Below are 17,893 nucleotides of genomic sequence, written 5' to 3' on the forward strand. Positions count from 1 at the left end.
AAAAAAATTCTTCACGAGGCGGGATTCTAACCCGCGTACCCTCGATCCGAAGGCCAGCATACTAACCACTTGGCTGTCCAGTACTACCTAGGCTCGGCTATCCAGGCACGTTAGCAGTGCATTGCGTGGCCTCGTATAATATAGTGTAGCAAGAATGAGGGAAAGAGAAATAAGCGTTAGGGGGAGAGATGTGATGGTGAAGAGGAGCTAGATGAGATAGGGAGATAGTAAAGCGTAGCACAGAAATATTGAGAAAGAGGAATAGACAGAAAGAAATGCAGAATGAAAAACACCCAGCCAGCAACACTTCGCGAACACTGTCGAAACAGCGAAGCTTATGCCCGTGCTTCTTCAGGTTATATTTTACTTCAATGTTTTTCAAGCATTCCCTTCATTGGCGCTAAGCTTCGGCCTCTCTTGCGCGAATCTCGCTGTTGGTTCGGTGAAGACATGCCTGTTATCGCGTCACCTCTCGCTGACGCTCACGTCTGGTGGCTTCTTCATCGGGAGAACGAGAAATGTCTGCCATTCTTAAAGCGCGATCTCCTTAATACTGACACGTTATTTTACACTCCACTTCGCGTCACCTTCACCCCAACGTGGCGCGTTTCTCGGAAGACCGCCCCTTCTCGCAAGTTCACCCCTCGACATGAAGGAATGAATTATAAGGAGAGGCCGTTACGCCATATTTTTTGAAGCCGGAAGTGGGGGAGGGTAGATGGCTCCTCCTCTCAAGATTGGTCACGCTTTGGCTCGCTTGCGCATGCGCAACTGGCGCCGTTGTGAGCGAGGAGCGAGGCGAGCGTCGACCAGGCGACCTCGGTCGCGGCGGGTCACCACCAGCTGACAGACGAGCCTGAAAAGTCAAAGTTTTGCGCCGATCAAGAACAAACCTGCTGCGATGCTCGCGTGTGGTGTGCCTGGGTGGCACTCGCAGCCTCATTACGGCCTATATTGCGCTTCTCCAATGAACTTGCATCTTTGCACTGCGTGTTTAATCAGCTTAATGCGAGAACTCAACGGTGCAACTCGGCAGGATAACAGTAACGGACAGCTGTTTTTTTTCCCTAAATGGTAAGTTCGGCGTACGCATCATAATGCAACAGTGACATCTGAATTGGTCTTGCTGCGCAGGAGGATGGTACGCCTACGAATTATCTTGTCACCGTGTGTGTCATTACGCGTTCACACGAATGTCGTGCATGGCACTCGAGCCAACCTACAGCAGCACGGGTCGGTCGACTGCGACCGCATGGAAGAAAACTCGGCCGCAGATAAAGTTCACGAGCACAAAACGTGAACAGAATGCGAAAAATTGAAACAGCTTCGCAATTCGCCTTAATATGTCAAACACTAGCGGGTCAGGCTCGTCTTTATTTCTTGACGGTGGACGCTTGGGTGAGCACACATGGCCACTGCTTTCCAATCGTTTATTTTTACCGTTGTACACGGCAACGCGTCACCACCGCCGCTCGCATTAAAAGACGTCATCGCTGTCGTTCTCGTCTTGGAATTCTGACCTTCCAACGCTGACGGACGCAATAGCACACTTCTGAAGGAGAACTTCAAAGCTGCGGCGCCAACCATTTTCGGAGAAGCTGTCGCGGGCTTTGAAATCAAAAGCTTTCGACGACATGAAAAGGAACTAAACAAGCAAGCGTTGAGAACAGCTCGCATTGTAGGCCTCCAACATGTTGTATCATCTGCTAAATGCAACGACTGCATGAAAATGCGAAATCGGAGTTCCAACCAGCTCAGTCAACCACGTGGTCATATGTGTGGTGGCGCAGGCGATGCGAGACGACGGGCTGACAAAGGAATCCCAGTAGCCCTTGCGAAACCACGTGACTTCCGCCACACTTTTTCCAATGTAGCTCGACAAGCCAGGGCCTCTCCTCAGTTTTTTCCTTCCTCCATGCCTCTCGACATCATCCACCATCGCCTTCTCCTCTCGTAGCACGCCCTTGCATCTCGTAGCAAGCTATAGCCTCTCGCAGCACGCCTCCACCTCTCGAGCATAGCGCAGCTTTCCCTTGCTATCAAGCCCCCCTCTCGCTGCGCCGATCAAGACAAGAAAGCCTCGACTAAGAACAGCTTCGGTTTCAAAAGAAAGAGAGACAGAGAGAACATCAACGAAAGACATATATCTGAACCATACGAAAGGCGTTCTAACCGGAATGAGGAACAAGTCCAAAAATGTGAACGTCTTCCATGAAGGTGACGCTTAATTACGTGGTAGGCGAATAAAAGCCCTCTACAGAACAAGATGTAACTTGTTCTGTAGACGGCTTTTAGATGTTTGCACAGAAGAATCTGTTGCTGGGCCTGTTGGTACACACTTAGAGAAACGCAGGAACCCAGCTTCAGGGACGTGTACAGAAGAGGTGACGACGGACACACGCTGGGACTAGCAACAAGGATAATGTAAGAACCACACATAATATTCCCAGGAAAGCCAAATGCGCATGCGTCGTACAAAAAGCACGTGTAATTCAAAGCGCGAAGAATGGCATCTACTAACCCCATTTTTCTAAATGAGCAATCACTTCCTTTGATAGTGATAACGAAGGTACACTACTGCAGTTGTTGGGACCATGTTTCGGGACGTTCCAATTCGTCTCGGGTAGTATTACTGCTTTTTTAACTACAGTGCGTTTCATCTCTTAGCGCAAAATAACTTGATTTCAGAAATAAAGTGGTGGTATAGAATCCTTCCTTTCTCGAGACGTGCATGCGTGGAAATTGGGCTAATTTTTTTCGGTGCATCATATTGTATTGTTATCGTGACATGTCGTTTTACTATTTGATCGTGTACAGATATTTATGAGGTGGTCAAGCCAAGCATGGCTGCACACTAGACAGAAACGCTCAAGGTAGCTGAGTGCCCTTGTCATGCCGTTGAAGTGAGGACATAAGTAATTTTTCCGGAGTATTGTTGTAGGCTTTGATTGCCGAGCTATATTTACTCCATACGTGGTTCATCGTCTCTATTTTGCTTATATTTTGGTGGCACAACGGCAATATCAATATCATCTCGGTTTATTGTACTCTCGACCGCATCCACAGGGTCACACATGCAAGAGAGCAGCGTCCTTCTGAAGGAAATGTATTCATGCAGGAAGACTACTTAAACAAAAGAAAACAGAAAATTTGAGTGTTGTGTAACGCACAATGTTTTATATCAGGTACACCAAACTTTCAACGCGTGTTTATTTCTTTCAGAAAAAGCTAAAAATTCCGACATTCGTTTTAACAACGCCCAGCGCATCTGCTTAACACCGTAAAACTCAGAGTGCAAATTGGAGACAATAAATGAATAAAACACGCCTGTCACCTGTCCTTCAGTCTAGGCGTATGACTCTACCCTTCTCCGTGTCCCTTGCTTCTGCGGTGCGACAGGAGGTAGTCGTAAAGGGAAACTCTGGAGGCATCGCAGGCAAATGCGAAGCATTGTGTGCAGTGTGAGCGCAGCCTTCGCGCCAGATCAGGCAGTGGTCGGCGACATCGCTAGCAGAGAGCATGCCGAGTGTTCATGCCGAGTGCCGAGTTTGGTCGGCTCAGTTAGCGTTCCTCTCCAGCGTGCGCTCGACCTTATCAATTCGTACCGCGCTCATGCTGCGGCGTTTGCGCGATTACCTTGCGTAGATGCGTCGCTGGCGTTCTGCGAAAAGGAGAGCGAATTTCTGCGTCACCGGTGTACACACACCGTGCTATATGCAAATCAATTTTTGTGCTGGTTATATCACAACCATTAGTCGTGATGCATCTGTGAATACACCACGTAGTTTCGAAAACTTCACTATAGTCGCTGGTCTTCCTGAACGTAGATGTGACCGCGACTCCCAGAAGTACTTTTGAATTTTATTTCTCCTTATCGTTAACCAGCGCCCCCATACTGTTGAGCCCGCAAACTTTGTGGTATAATGCGTTTCCGGCACACGCGGATCTCTTCCCGGGCAGCGTACTTCTAAGTGCTGCAATATAGGAGGCGCATATCTACGGCAAAAAAAGCACATTTGAGAATAAATAGGCCCAAGCATCCACTTTGCCTTTCGTACACCTTGACCTGACATTTCCAAATCAGTGGGAGGTTATGTACAAGCGCAAAACCATTTTCCCCCGCCTCATGCAAGCCGCGCGGCAGCATATCCGACCCTCGGCGGCGAGTGCCGCGGTAAGGAGAAGGTGCGGGCCACGCCCACCTCTGAAAAAACATTCTGTGCGATTGGGTCAGCCGGAGACAAACCCGCCTCATTTACAATGCGTTGCGGTCAGAGTTGTACGCAACGCGTAGCACGTAATCTATCACTTGTTGTCAACTACGTTTTCTTGTAATTTTGTAATATAATCGATTAATTTTTCGACATTGGAACGTTCTTTATAGTTGAATTACATTTCCTTGTGATTGATTACCGGTAACCAATAACTTTTTTTTTCAAAATCAAGTTGTAACCAGTCTTTTAGGGTATTTCACAGGGGTTCCCTACAGAGCCTGTTTTTTCACCTTTATTTTACTTTAGCTGCAACGCCTTTACAGGGCGTCGGCAACAGTGAAGCGAAACGCTTCATAGAGGACACGGAGCCTAAGCATCGAAGCATTGCTCAACTGTAGCTGGTGAGCAAGGTGTTCCTTCGTTATAATACGGCCCTCCACTCTAGCGCTTCCATTGAGACAGCGTTCAGTGTAGCAGATGGCTTCTTCACGAGGAAACGAGGAATAATTAGCGACGACAACTTCGAAAACAACTCCATTTTATATTTAACAACTTGTAACAGTATATCACAAAAGCCTCAGGAAGCGTCCCAGCCTTCACGCAAGCCTACATCCTTCTTTTTACCATGCGAGCCACAGTAGTTCGTTGTAGTTTGAGTAAACTTGTCTAATTGTGTTACTGCAATAAAGCTTTGAAGTGAAGGAACGCAAAAGTATACAATCAGATTTCTGCAATCTATCAGTTACTTTCGTGGGTTGTAATTGACCAGTGCAATGAATTGCATTTTAAAGAAGTAATTGTAATTCTAGTCGGTTAATTAATAAATGTAACGTGTACAAGTCCGTATATTAACCATGCCTCGCTAGTTTCCAAAGTCAGCACATTTAATCTGTAATGTATATTATTCAATTTCGACGGTAATACGCCTCAGTAGGTAATCGCACAGGTTTTTTAGCACCGATATATAACACTCCACATTTACAGGCAAAATCGAGATTTTGTAGCAACTCTAGGGTTCTGGCAGCCGTATTTCTTAACCCTCATAACATCTTACTGAGAGAAAGAAAACGCCAGGCCTGCGCGGAAAGGACAGCAAGGTCACAGCGAAAGCTCGAAGAGCGGCATTTCTAGAGCTCGGTATAAACTCTCTTGTGGCTACTAATACAAGTACACTAGCAACTTACCCACTACGCCACAAATCATAATTTTTGTGATGTTGGGAAGCACCCACCACGACATTACTCGTCATTCTGCGGTGAAGCAAGGTACCATCTGTAAGGCATTATGTACAGTTTCTTGATGTCACGGCTGATGACGATGAATAATTATGACTGAGCCTTTTGTGATGGGTTGGAAGCTTTAATGGACCCACCAATTACGTAATTCGCATTCTGTGACGCCCGGTCGTTATTTCACTCTCCCAGCACGCTTTATAACACACGCTAACGCGAGGAAGAGATACACAAAGGAAATTACGTTATTGAGACGCTGCGGAAATTGATCATGGGAGCCTTATGGGCTTCCTTGGCAACCAATACAAATGCACTTGCGAGGAAACCCATTACGCTATAAATCATCATAATTCTTGTGTAGTAGGGATGCAGCCACTATGAAAATTTTCGTCATTCTGCGGAGAACCGTGGTACCTGCTAAACTCCTGTAAGGCACTTATGTGCACTTTGTTGATGCTGTGGCTGATGACGATGAAGAATTATGACTGAGCCCTTTGAAATGGGTTGGAAGCATTCAACAACCCAGTCGTTGCGCAATTCGCTTCGTGTGACGCCTGGTTACAGAATTCGCGTTGTGTGACGCTTGGTTTTTATTTTAGTCTTCTACCACGCTTTACGTTTTTTTTTGTCGAGCCTGGTGGCATACTTGTCACCGCCCCGTTATCCATCCATCCTTCATAGAATTCAGATATATAAAAAATAGCCCTGCGGCACTAGCTTTCTTGTCCACACCGCTTTGTCCGCTCAAACCTTGAGAAAGCATGGCCAAACTAGAGGGGAGGCACGAAGCGTGTCGCGTTTGCTGTCTCGTTACTGCCCCGGACGTGATGTGCTCTCTTTGTTATCTCTTTAACACTCCGCGGAACGGCTACCATAGCCCAAGCTTAGCGATCGATGCAATTTTGGAAAACTGGCAGACGACGCCTCGTGGTCTGGTGATTACCAGACCACGATTACCAGTTTGGTGGTCTAGTCTCGTGGTCTGGTGATTACCAGTTTTTGGAAAACAAAAGTAGACCTCTTGTGTTCTGGTTGCACAAATGTACACAGCTTGGGCTGTCATGCGAAGCTCCAATTGTCGGTGTGAACAAAACAATTTTAGGAATATCTCACCTCTACATTAGGGTCGTATCGAAAATCTACGAGGAGACGCGAAAGGTCACGAGCGTGTGATTCGTGGGTTCAGAAACAAGCGCAATTTTCTTTTACAAGCAGCGCGGTGCGAGAAATGCTGTACCGAACAGATCACCATTTAAAGCGATAGCGTTAAGGAGGTCGTTTCGGAGAAACGCCATTGGTCGGCGTCGGCGCGAGTCACTTCTTGTGGTCCAAAAATTGGCGTTGTTCATCAGCGGAAATCGAGGTAGATGCAAATACATATTTAACCCTTTGCTTGCCGAAGACGAGCTGAGCATGTCCACACAGTTTGTACGGCTCCTACCGAAGGTGGGCTGGGCTTGTCCTCCATGAAATAAACATTTGTGTGCGTCTGCGTTAAGCTAGACTGACTCATTTCGTTGTGTTCTCTTTAACTACAACAGATAGCGCAGTAAAGAATATAAAGACGCGCTCAGATCATGCACTTCGGCTAAGAAAGAACTTGAGTCATGTCACCTGAGTCAGAAAATGGCGTCCTCCCGTAGTGCGCAAGCGGTGCGCGCGTGCCGGAACAGCTCCGTTCACCAAAAAAGCCCTTGCTTGCCGACGCTTCATCAAATGACAAATTACACTTCTGGGAGTGCGGCACCGATTACACATAGCGGCATTGTTTCTCTAAATCATCGGATTCGGACGACAACCGCATATCAAAGTATCGGGAATGGACGCCGTATATGTAAGCAAACCCCCAACTTTTAAAGGTTTGTTTTCACGGACTCGCTTCCCTGCGCTTTATTTTTTGAAATGTCAAACAGGCATTTTCTTCACCGAAGAGTGGAAAGGTTAGGGCACTTTCCGTGCTTCGGAGTGGTGAAGGCAATCCGCTACATGTTTAAAAAAAATATTGCATCGTTGCCTTTCTGCGGCGCGTATTGCAGCTGTTTTATTATTCATGACAGTGCACTCTAAGTAGTAGCAGGCGGACAACTAGCTTTGCTCCATTCGGAAGCGGTCCTACGCTGGCGAGGAGGATGGACACGCTGACGCGAAAGGCGAATCATGTAACTGCGTCATCACCAATTCGAACCACCTTGCACGCTGCATTTCACGCACCACAGTGTTTCCTACAATGTTGCAGCGATAACCTCCGCCGTGCCGACACTACCGAAAGGCTCACTGTCGCCGCTGTCAGGATGCATTTTGTATCATGATGCATTATTCGTGGCCTCCGAGATAGGCTGTGGGAGCGCGCCGTTGCTATTCATGCTCATGCTGTTCAATTCTCAGGGAAATAGCGTAACCAGAGAAAGTGGTGCGACAGCCAGAAGAGCGTCGCTAATCGGACACTGAGCTTTCAATACTGTCACCGTTCCGCAGAATGTTGAAGTGTTAACAGAAAGAGCACACCGCTGCCGGGCGGTGTGCTGAGAAACCTTACGCGATGAGAAACCTTACGCGCATTGTCCGTCCTTTCTAGCCTGGGCATGATTTCTCATGGTTGGAGCGGAGAACACGGTGTGACAGCCAAACGAGCGTCGCAGAGCTATTTTTTGACATGTACGGATTCTATGACCGAGGCTTGGGCTAAAGACGTGACCTCGCAGTGTGTTAAGGCGTTGACAAAACTACACTCTAAGGCAAAAGGGTGTTAAAAGGGTGTGTGGTTCGTCTTTTGGGGGACTAATGGGGCTGCCACAACCATTATTCCCTTTAAGGACTAACGGCACCGGCTCTAACAGTTAGTCCCCAGAATGGACTAATATTTAGTCCTCACATTTACACCTTACCGGACAACTGTTATGGTACGTTCACACTGGGGAAGCGAAAACGCCAGAGCGGCCGGAAAACCGAGTCCGCGCGCGTCGAAAACGTTCACATTTGTTTTGCCACCACTGGCCGCCGCCGCCGCCGCTTTCGCCGCATCAACCACATTTGTCCGTGTGGCGGCGCTCGTCACTCTACTATTTCAGACAAGACACCTGATTATTCATCCACCCTTCATCGGTAGCAGCGATTTTGCGCCACTTCGTGTCTCGTCTGCTACTTCCAGCTACTTCCTTCAGGTCTCGTCATGGAAGAAGAAGAAGAAATAGTTTTGATAGTTTTAGCTACCTGCTTCCTTGAAATGCACGAGGAGCAACGCAAGAAGCGGACGCCACGAAAGCGGCGATGGTGGATACGCCCTGCTTTGCAAAAGCGTGCTATGTTGGGGCATGCCAACGCTTTGTTGCCGCATCTGCGATCCTGGGACGTGGAATACTATCGGGAGTAAGTAATGTTGACAATTGACACGTTGCTGTCGCTTATTAGCTTAGTCTGACTCGCTCGGTGTGAAACAGCCGTTTAGCATGTTTTTTTTTGTTTGTTTAAGTACTCGCACTATGCTCTTTTTTTGCTAGCTACCTGAGGATGCCACCACGAAGTTTTGACACGCTTCTGAAACTGGTGGCTCCTCGAATAAGGAAGGTCGATACCAGGTTGCGCAAGGCGATTCCACCGGAACATCGCCTAGCTCTGGCAGTGAGGTAAGCGCACTGTGACAGCCTCGTTTTGGCTGCGTGTTCGTTTCGAATGTCAGCTCTTGGACAGTGTTTTTGTGCCTTCGAAGGACCAAAATGAACCGTCACAGAATGCCGTGTTCGCTCTTTGCTTCAGATTTCTGGCAGCAGGAGAGACTATTCGGACGTCGTCGTTCAACTTCTTGACGGGGCGCTCTACTGCTTGCGGCATTGTGTCGGATGTGTGCCAAGCGTTATGGGAAGTCCTTGGTCCCTTGTACGTGATGTACCCGTCGTCCGCAGCCGAGTGGCTCAAGGTATAAGCTGTATCCCCAAATAATGTTTAATATAGAGTTTTATAGGAGGCCCCAAGGTACGGGGCTCCCCGACCTTTTACGTTATTTTGTACTCTCCTTTGCGTTCTTCTGTTCGCGCACCTTTTTTTTTTTTAGGCGGACCTTGGGCCCCCATACTAAAATTCTGTAACGCCCAATGAAAGTATGCGTTTGTTTGTATCTCAAAAAAAAAGTTGCAATGACAACTAGGCAAATTCTCTGTATCCCATGGCTTGCCACTTGTTTAGTATGGCTGAAATATGCGAATGTACTAAGAAAAAAAAATTCGGCAGATCCCATGCCATGTGGGAATCGGTTTCATGGGAAGCAGTCAGCAAGTAGTTCTATGCTGCATTTTTTTGCTTTGAGTCAAGCGTTACGAGGGGGGTCGGGGTGTTTTTGTAAGTGTAGTAGTTGTGTGCACATCGTGGCCTTACCAGGCACGTCAACTACACTGGCGTTGAAAGGGTAACTTATGGTCCGACGTAATGTCAGTGCTGACATTATAGCACATACGCCAGTATTATCGAAATGAAGTGCACTTGATAGTGCAATCATGTGAATATCATGCGTAAGTTACGTTAATGTATTCCTCCGGGGTCGAGAAATGCTTCTATATAGCTTGCTCAATCATAGGAATAAAAATGTATAATGTTTATTAGACTGCTATAAAAGTGGAGCCAACACTGTAACCACAGACGTTAATCCGATGTGACGCCTGTATTGTAGGAGTACATGTGTAGTGTTTATTGCTTTCTTGTAAAATTAGATAGCCAGCACTGCAACCACAATTGATGCTGCACCGACATTACGCGTGCATAGACTGTTTTTTTTAAACCAGTTTATAGACCTGGTGTGGCTCTGTTTCTTTAACATTAAGCTAAGTTTCTTTAACATTGACCATAGCCTCTATAAGTGCGCTGAATTCTTCTTTCTTAACTGATTACAATTTTTTCAGTGCTTATGGTAGTATCTGTTCCTTTACTAATGTATGTTCCTGCATTCGACTAACAGCTGTCCTTGGACCCCTTCTTTTCTCAGACTATTGTGTAATCTTTCATGAAATCAACACTGAAAGTGATATTAGTAGTCTTGAATCCATCATAGTTGCAGCATTCGAATAGGGCAAAATATAGTTAATGACGCCTAATCTAAAAAAATGCACGGCCATACATGTTGCCCAAAATATTGAGTCCGCCTTCACTTTGCAGCAACTTCGTATTTTGTCATACGTTTTGTGAAAGCCTGGATGACCAGCTGTGCGGTCATTGTGAGAAGCTTCCAGAACCTCATGTTGCAAAGAATGTAGTTTAATTGGGGCCCATTTGTTGCCATAGACATGCTGAACATAGGATGTAAAGGCCCATCGTGATGCTTGAATTGGTTATGTTGCCAACGAAGTTGAGCGTTCGGAAAAGGAAAAAGACCTTCCATGTGTTCTAGGATAGTGCGGCAGTATGGGTCGACACATTGGTGCAAAACAAGGACAGGTGGGCTGCTGGATTTCGGACAACTGAGCGCTGTGATGGGTAAAGCAGTCTTCATTCAAGAGCCAATTGTGTGTTACCGTGGCTGGGCAGAGGGTAGCGAGATAGAACATTAACGTCTTGGTCCTTTCCAGACATGTAGACATAAAAATCGTACTCCTGCAAGTGAACTACCCAATGACCAAGGTGACCCGACAAGTTTTTTAGCCACGAAAGCCAGCACAATGCGTTACAGTCGGTAACGACTGTAAAGTAGCAGCTTCAGAGATATGGCCAAAATTTTGTACTGCACAAACAGCAAGGCACTTCTTGGTTATTATGTAATTCTCTGCAGCGGTCAGAGCATAACCAGCATAAGCAATGACTCATTGATGCGAGGTGTTGTCACGTTGCTGGAGAATGGCACCAAGACCATGACTGCTAGCCTCATTGTGAGCAGTGGGGTAGCCAGGTGGGGCGGGGGGCACACCGGGCCCGTGCCCTCCCTCCCCCCCCCTGAAATTTTTTTTTGCTATGGCATACAGAGCTCAAAATGACACTTGACCACATCTGCCTGCCCTGTCCCCACTTCAAATCAAGGAGGTGCCCCCCCGAAAAACATTTCTGCCTACGCCCCTGATTGTGAGGGATGGTGAGTGTTCTTGGACCGAAGTGGCCCAGCACCGGGTTGCATGTTAGGGTTGCTTCAAAGCAAGAAAAGCACTTTCACAGTATTTGGACCAAATGAAGGGTGTGTTTCTTCCAAGTAGTTGATGGAGCATGCAAGCATGTGCGCTCGATCTGTTGAAGTGTTCCTTCTTTGTGTTGTCCTTTTCCAGTTTTGCGCAAATTTTCCTGCATGCAAGCAAGCTCTGTGAAGTCACGTATGAGGCCCTGGAAGTAAGAAGCTAGAGAAAACTGCATGGGTCTTTTTGACGTGGTGGATGGGGAATAATGAGAATGGCAGTAAGCTTCTCAGGGCCCCTGGAATATTGAGGCTGAACAAATGCTGCTGCTAAAGGAATTTTGCATAGCTGTCTCTCATCATTCACCAGTTCAGGAGATGTATGTGTACAGACTTGGATAGTATGCCAAAAAGTCTATTATGCACACAATGAAAATCACATTGCATGTGTCACAGCACAAAAATAGAGTAAGCATTGTTTTAAAGAAGCAAAAGTAGCATTTCAGAAAATTATCACGTAGTAGAAATCAATATCCTGATAGAAATAACTTATTTCTTTTAATATTATAAGTGACCTTGTGCATGCAACCTCAAACTGCCATGTAATACATTAGAACATTCCACTATACTGCATGCTCAAAGCTACAAGTATGCACATATATTTACAAATTGTCTTTAACATTTCATTAGTTAGCAAGGTGGAACACCAAGTGTGCGCTCATTTAAATCCTCTTGTTTATTGTTCGGCTTAAACTTATGCTGCCCCAGTTGCATAACGAGGTATTTCAGAATAGCAGTAAAAGCTCCCGAAGCTGCAGACAGAAAAGCAGAATGACGAATGGTCTATTAAGTAAAAAATTTTGCATGCCGAATCATAGGTCGGCAAAAAAATTGGAGCTCAATCAGACTCGCTCAAGAACTATATTTTGCTCTGAGAGCTCACTCAGACTCTGACTCACCCAAATTTTCCTCAACCGGACTCACTCGACCCAGGCTCACTAAACATTTTCTCAACTGGACTCACTCGGGTTCAAACTCAGCACCATATTACTCGGCCAGACTTACTCAGACTCGCAGCTTCACCTGCGTCTGAGTGAGTCAACTCATGAGTCCGTTAGCGTAAAATTGGGTGTTTCGATCATGGTGTAAATGCTGTTTAAAGCCAATATCTCACATAATCGGTGCTCTACGATATGCCTTTTAATCTTGCACCTGCAAATACCAGTTATCAGTGGTTTCAATCCATTGAAATCATTTTTACGAAACATGAGACTCACATGAGATATTTTTATTAAGAACTTCCCGCGAAAGAGTTTGCGGGGGAAGTCATAGCACCCCCCCCCCCAACTCACACCTCTGATCAATAAATATTGAGGTGGCGCATGAATGCTGGTGTGTTCAAATATGTGTGCATAGACTTCAGTATAAACATAAGCCAATATAAGGTTGATAGTAATGCTGAAGATGCGTAGATAGGACAATAGGTTGGCAAAAAAAGGTGGAGCTCACTCAGATGCACTCGAGAAATATATTTTGTCCTTAGGGCGCTCGCTAAAATGTTCCTCAACTGGACTCGCTCAGACTAAATCTCACCAAAATATCACTCACCCAAACTCACTCAGACTCGCAGCCCGATCTGAGTCTGAATGAGTCGACTCATTAGTGAGTTTGCCGACCTAAGTCCTGAACATATTACATGTTCTGTGTATTTGGGCACAGTGGGCTTTGCAAATTGTTAAGTGGCATTGTGCTTGAGCATGCTGTTGAGACCACCTTGCAATGAAAAGAGAAAGAAGGAGGTGGCATTCCAAATGAGAGGCTGTGAGCCGTGCTGTGGCACAGTACCTTGTAAATGTTTCTGTGTACTTGCTTCTGTCTCCCATGTACTTGTGATACCCGTAACAATATTGTTTATTGACATAGCTCAGAGCTTCTGTATTGCAGAGATGAAATTAGAAAATAAGGGTTGTAGCAGACACCATGAACATACTCATGCATTGTTTAGACAGGGATGGGTCTACAATTCCACACTTTGCAAATGTTGTCACGATGCCATGGCATGACTTTTGCTCACTACTGCTGCATTCTTACTCGTTTCTTTCAATAGGTTGCAAACGAATTTGAGCTGAGGTGGAATATGCCGCATTGCATAGGAGCCATCGACGGGAAGCATGTTGTGATCGAGTGCCCAGCAAATACAGGTTCTCAAAACAGGAACTACAAAGGCAGTTTCAGCCACTCACTACTAGCTATAAGTGATGCTAATTACAAGTATGGCTTATTTTTAATGTTTTGTTACTACTTTTAACCCCTTCATATCAAACCTGTGAAGAACTGTTTGTAAATGCATCAAGTTTACAGAACATTATTTCAGGGCTCTCAATGTTCTAGTGCAACAAAAATAATGTCGCAACATGTTGATTTGATTTATGTGTTTTATAGTGATTAACTGTAGTTATATTGTAATTAAATGTGTATTTATTCTGCAGGCATTCAGGCTGTGTTCTTGCATAAATATAATGAAATATCGGGCTATAAATCTAGTGTAATTTCATTTTGGGTTGTGCTCGTTTCGAACAAAGAAAAATTATGCTTTTTATGTGGCTTGTTTAAAGCGTCATGTCGAACGGCTCTTTGAGTATTGTAGTAATATCATTTGGAGTTTTACGTGCCAAAAGCAGACGTGTCAAACATGGTAATGCCTTTAGAAAGGTGATCATGATGCCAACAGTACATTGGAAGATGTTCAGTGAAAATATTTATTCCACAAGTGGTTCAGTTCACTTGAGGCTCCACGTATCTTGCTCTTTCTTAGCCACTACCCGACACAACCAGCAGGAACAAGTTGTGTGCACAAATGTGTACAAAATGTCTCTGAGGGTAAAGATTTAGAGGCCCTTGTAGTGCGCATTTTCAGCACACGTTAAAGAACCCCAGATAGTTGAAATTGTCCAGAGCCCTCCACTACAGCATCCCTCATAGCCCGAGTTGCTTTGGGATGTTGAACTCCATAAACCAGCCACCCACTTTTACGAGCTTACATAATACCTGCCACACCTGAAGTGGACGTTATTGTACAAAAGTAACTTCAATCAAAGTACCGATTAAATTTCTGAACCATAATGCGCCTCTCAGGCCTCTGTTCTCTGAGACGAACAGTTACGCATGCCAACAAGAATGAACTAATGTAGTACATGGGTCCAAAAGCACAGATTACTTGCCTGTTGAAAACATTTGCCGTGCTCACAGAACTTTTTTTGCACATCTGTACTTTATAATGAAATCTTCTTTGTGCTTTCTTAGGTTTCTCTATGTCGAAGTTGGCCATTACGGCAGTGAATCTGATGGTGGTGTTTTCGGGCGTAGCAAGCTGCTAGAGTTGATCGAAGCCAGTAAAATGGGAATTCCTAGAGACTCCGAGATAGGCAACATTGGTGCCATGCCATATTTTTTCGTGGGCGATGAAGCGTTTCCTTTGAAAACCTTTATGATGAGGCCTTATTCTCGGAAATGTAAGTCACTAAAATCTTTTTCGAAGCCATTCGTGCTTTGCGTTCTTGTAGTGCCATTGCCATTTTTGTTTGCTAGCTTTATTTATGCCAGGTTTATGTTGTGCAATGCAGCCCTTCCATCCTTGTTCAGTGACACATCTGATGATCATCAGGCTTTTGAAGAGCGGCACAAGAAAAGAATTTTTAACTATCGACTCAGCCGAGCACGAAGAGTTGTTGAAAATGCCTTTGGCATTATGGCTCAAAGGTGGCGCATCCTTCGACGGCCTTTTAAAGCAAAGGAAGAAAACATTCGTAAAATTGTGTCTGCTTGTGTAACACTACACAATTTTTTGTTGTGCGAGTCTCCTGCATCTCGGGCAGCATATTGTCCACCTGGCAGTGCCGACACCGAGGATTGGCAAGGGCAGCTCACTGAGGGCAACTGGAGAGCTGAAGGAGGCACAGGGAATGCTCTGTCTGCAATAAGCAGCTCAGGCTGTCGCTCAACCCGGTATTGGTGATATAAAAATATTGTATATGTTATATCCTTGTGCAATATAAAAAGTGAATTTATAAGTGTTTAAAACATCACGAAAAGCATTATCTGCTCATAACTGAATCTAGGTGCAACTAAAAGAACTTTCTCCCGACATATAGCTGCACTTTTATGCATCACATACTTTTAAATAACATGGCTTTACTTTCAGTGTTAATAACATTGAACCTTATTTACTTGCGGATAGTCTCCTTTAGCCCAAGCCAGAGTGTTCTGCAACTTCATGTACAGCCGTCAGCATGCTTAATACAAATGTTCAGCAGCCTGGCTGCACCTGCTTGGACTGAAGGCAGCGCTGCAAACTGTACCTGGTTATGTTTGCAGCAGCTGACGATAGCTGAAATGCAGCTCGATTTGACTGGTCGACTTGTCTTTCACTTGTGTCTGACTGGCGGGGTGGGTGAGCTGACTCTCGTCAGCTGCCGCGAATATACCGAATAACACTTCGCGAAGCTGGCATCAGTACAAGGCAGTCTAGGCCAGGCTGCGGAGCGTTCGCAAATTAAGCGTGCTGTTGGCTCTACATCATAGCAGATTAAAACAGGACAACTTCAGCGTCAGAATATGCAAAAAACGGTGCTGTTTTGTTCTTCATTTGCCTCATCTAAGCATGTTCCTCAAAATTAACGAAAAATATTCGGGTGCACAAGCTGAATACAAGAGCTCTCCGAAATAATTCGTTTGACGTGGCATGTCAAGAGCTCAAGACGTTCTGCAAGTATTTGTGGCTGCAAAACTGGCTTACTGATTGATACAGTAGTATCATTGCTTTCCGATGCACTTGACCAAAAATGGTGCAGAGAAGTGTGAACAATGCATTTCTCACACACCTCCCTGTTGTCTAACTACAGTTCTCGCTACACATTGTAACAGTTTTCAGCAGAAACTGTTGACGAGGACAGGAGACAACCCATTACTGTAATAGGAACTGTAGCAGTGTGCCAACTTTATTCTTTCGTCAGAACTTTCAGTTGGAAATCATTCTCGCTGTGCACAGCCAATGAGCTTAGGCAAACACTACTCACTTTCTATGCGTTTCTGTTGCTTAGGCAAGCCTATGATGTGAGAGACAAGCTCTGCAATTACTTTATTACTGATGATGGCAGTGTCCCCTGGCAAGAGCGCATCATTAAGAACCCCACATCACAAGCACGTAAGTAGTTTTTAATAAACATTTCAGGTACACATACTGTCACATTGTAAACTGTATAGTATTGTATAGCATTTTTAACACAGTATAGCTTTCAAAAAGCACCTGTCAGAATGAAGTACAGGCCTCACCGTGCAGTTGTGTGCATGGCAGGACTGTTTAAGCACTAAAAGCCCTTACTTCAACATTGGATAACGCTTAACATAAAAAAACACAGAAATCGAAGTCGGGCACCTGCGATGTACAGTCACTCCATTGCATATTTATAAAAAGTTGTTGCTCTACAGTTTTGTGTACAAAATTCCAAGTTACAACCACTAGTGAGCCAGTATTGACAATGACTTTTATTTTCGCATCAATACAGTTATTGATACGAAGGGGCGGGCGGTAAAAGCTGTCATTTAGACAGCTTGACGAAGCCGCCAGCCCCCTCATTAGCGCTAACATCAGCAATATATTAGCAATATATCAACATGATATAGCAATATATAACACAAGACACATAAAAATAAAGCAGCAGTCTAAACAGCAGCGATATATTAACAATATATCAGCATAAATCAGCAATATAACAAGACGCATATAGAAAAAAAGTACAATTATGTCTAACTTTACAAAATTGCAGTCCTTTGCAGAGACAAAGAAAAAAAACGCAAGATAATAACATTATTCACACGTAACCTTGGTTATTGCAGAACACCAAAAAGGAAGATAACACATACACATGTGAAAGATTTACAAATGAGAGCCATCAGAAGAATGTTTTTCAAGAGTATTTGTCTTGAGTTCAAAAAAACTAAGTATCTAAGTATCTCGCACAACATGCGTAACAGGAAGACATTAATTAAAAAATGACTGGAATGCTTTGTACAGCACAGTTCTGTGAACACAATGACTAGCTGCGACCACTCATCAGCCCACATTTAAATGTATTCAGATTAGCACGAGTGACTGAAGTGGTTAAAAAACTGAAAAGCTCTGTACGGCACAGTTCTGTGCACGCAATGACTCACTGTGACCACTCATCAGCCCACATTTCTATGTATTAAGAGTAGCACGAGTGACTGAAGCGGCTAAAAAAATATCACTTGAAAGCTCTGTACGGCACAGTTCTGTGAACACAATGACTAGCTGCGACCACTCATCAGCCCACATTTAAATGTAT

General features: G+C 44.9%; 1 protein-coding gene across 1 annotated transcript; it reads left to right on the top strand.

The window, feature by feature from the left end:
* The first annotated feature begins 8,953 nt into the window (after positions 1–8,953).
* LOC119403414 (uncharacterized) lies at positions 8,954–15,696 on the top strand. The gene is made up of 4 exons (XM_049418780.1): positions 8,954–9,069; positions 9,200–9,359; positions 13,636–13,799; positions 14,832–15,696. The coding sequence occupies exons 1-4, from the start codon at positions 8,954–8,956 to the stop codon at positions 15,541–15,543; spliced, it is 1,152 nt and encodes a 383-aa protein (XP_049274737.1). The 3' UTR covers positions 15,544–15,696.
* The last annotated feature ends 2,197 nt before the right edge of the window (positions 15,697–17,893 follow it).

Source organism: Rhipicephalus sanguineus, chromosome 8, assembly GCF_013339695.2.
Source record: "Rhipicephalus sanguineus isolate Rsan-2018 chromosome 8, BIME_Rsan_1.4, whole genome shotgun sequence".
Lineage (NCBI taxonomy): Eukaryota > Metazoa > Arthropoda > Arachnida > Ixodida > Ixodidae > Rhipicephalus > Rhipicephalus sanguineus.

What these genes read in the sequence shown, in the direction of transcription:
- LOC119403414 (XM_049418780.1), top strand. Translation starts at nt 8,954, where the DNA reads ATGCCACCACGAAGTTTTGACACGCTTCTGAAACTGGTGGCTCCTCGA. An exon ending in CCGCAGCCGAGTGGCTCAAG is followed by an intron (nt 9,360 to 13,635) that starts GTATAAGCTGTA and finishes TTCTTTCAATAG; the next exon opens with GTTGCAAACGAATTTGAGCT. An exon ending in ATAAGTGATGCTAATTACAA is followed by an intron (nt 13,800 to 14,831) that starts GTATGGCTTATT and finishes GTGCTTTCTTAG; the next exon opens with GTTTCTCTATGTCGAAGTTG.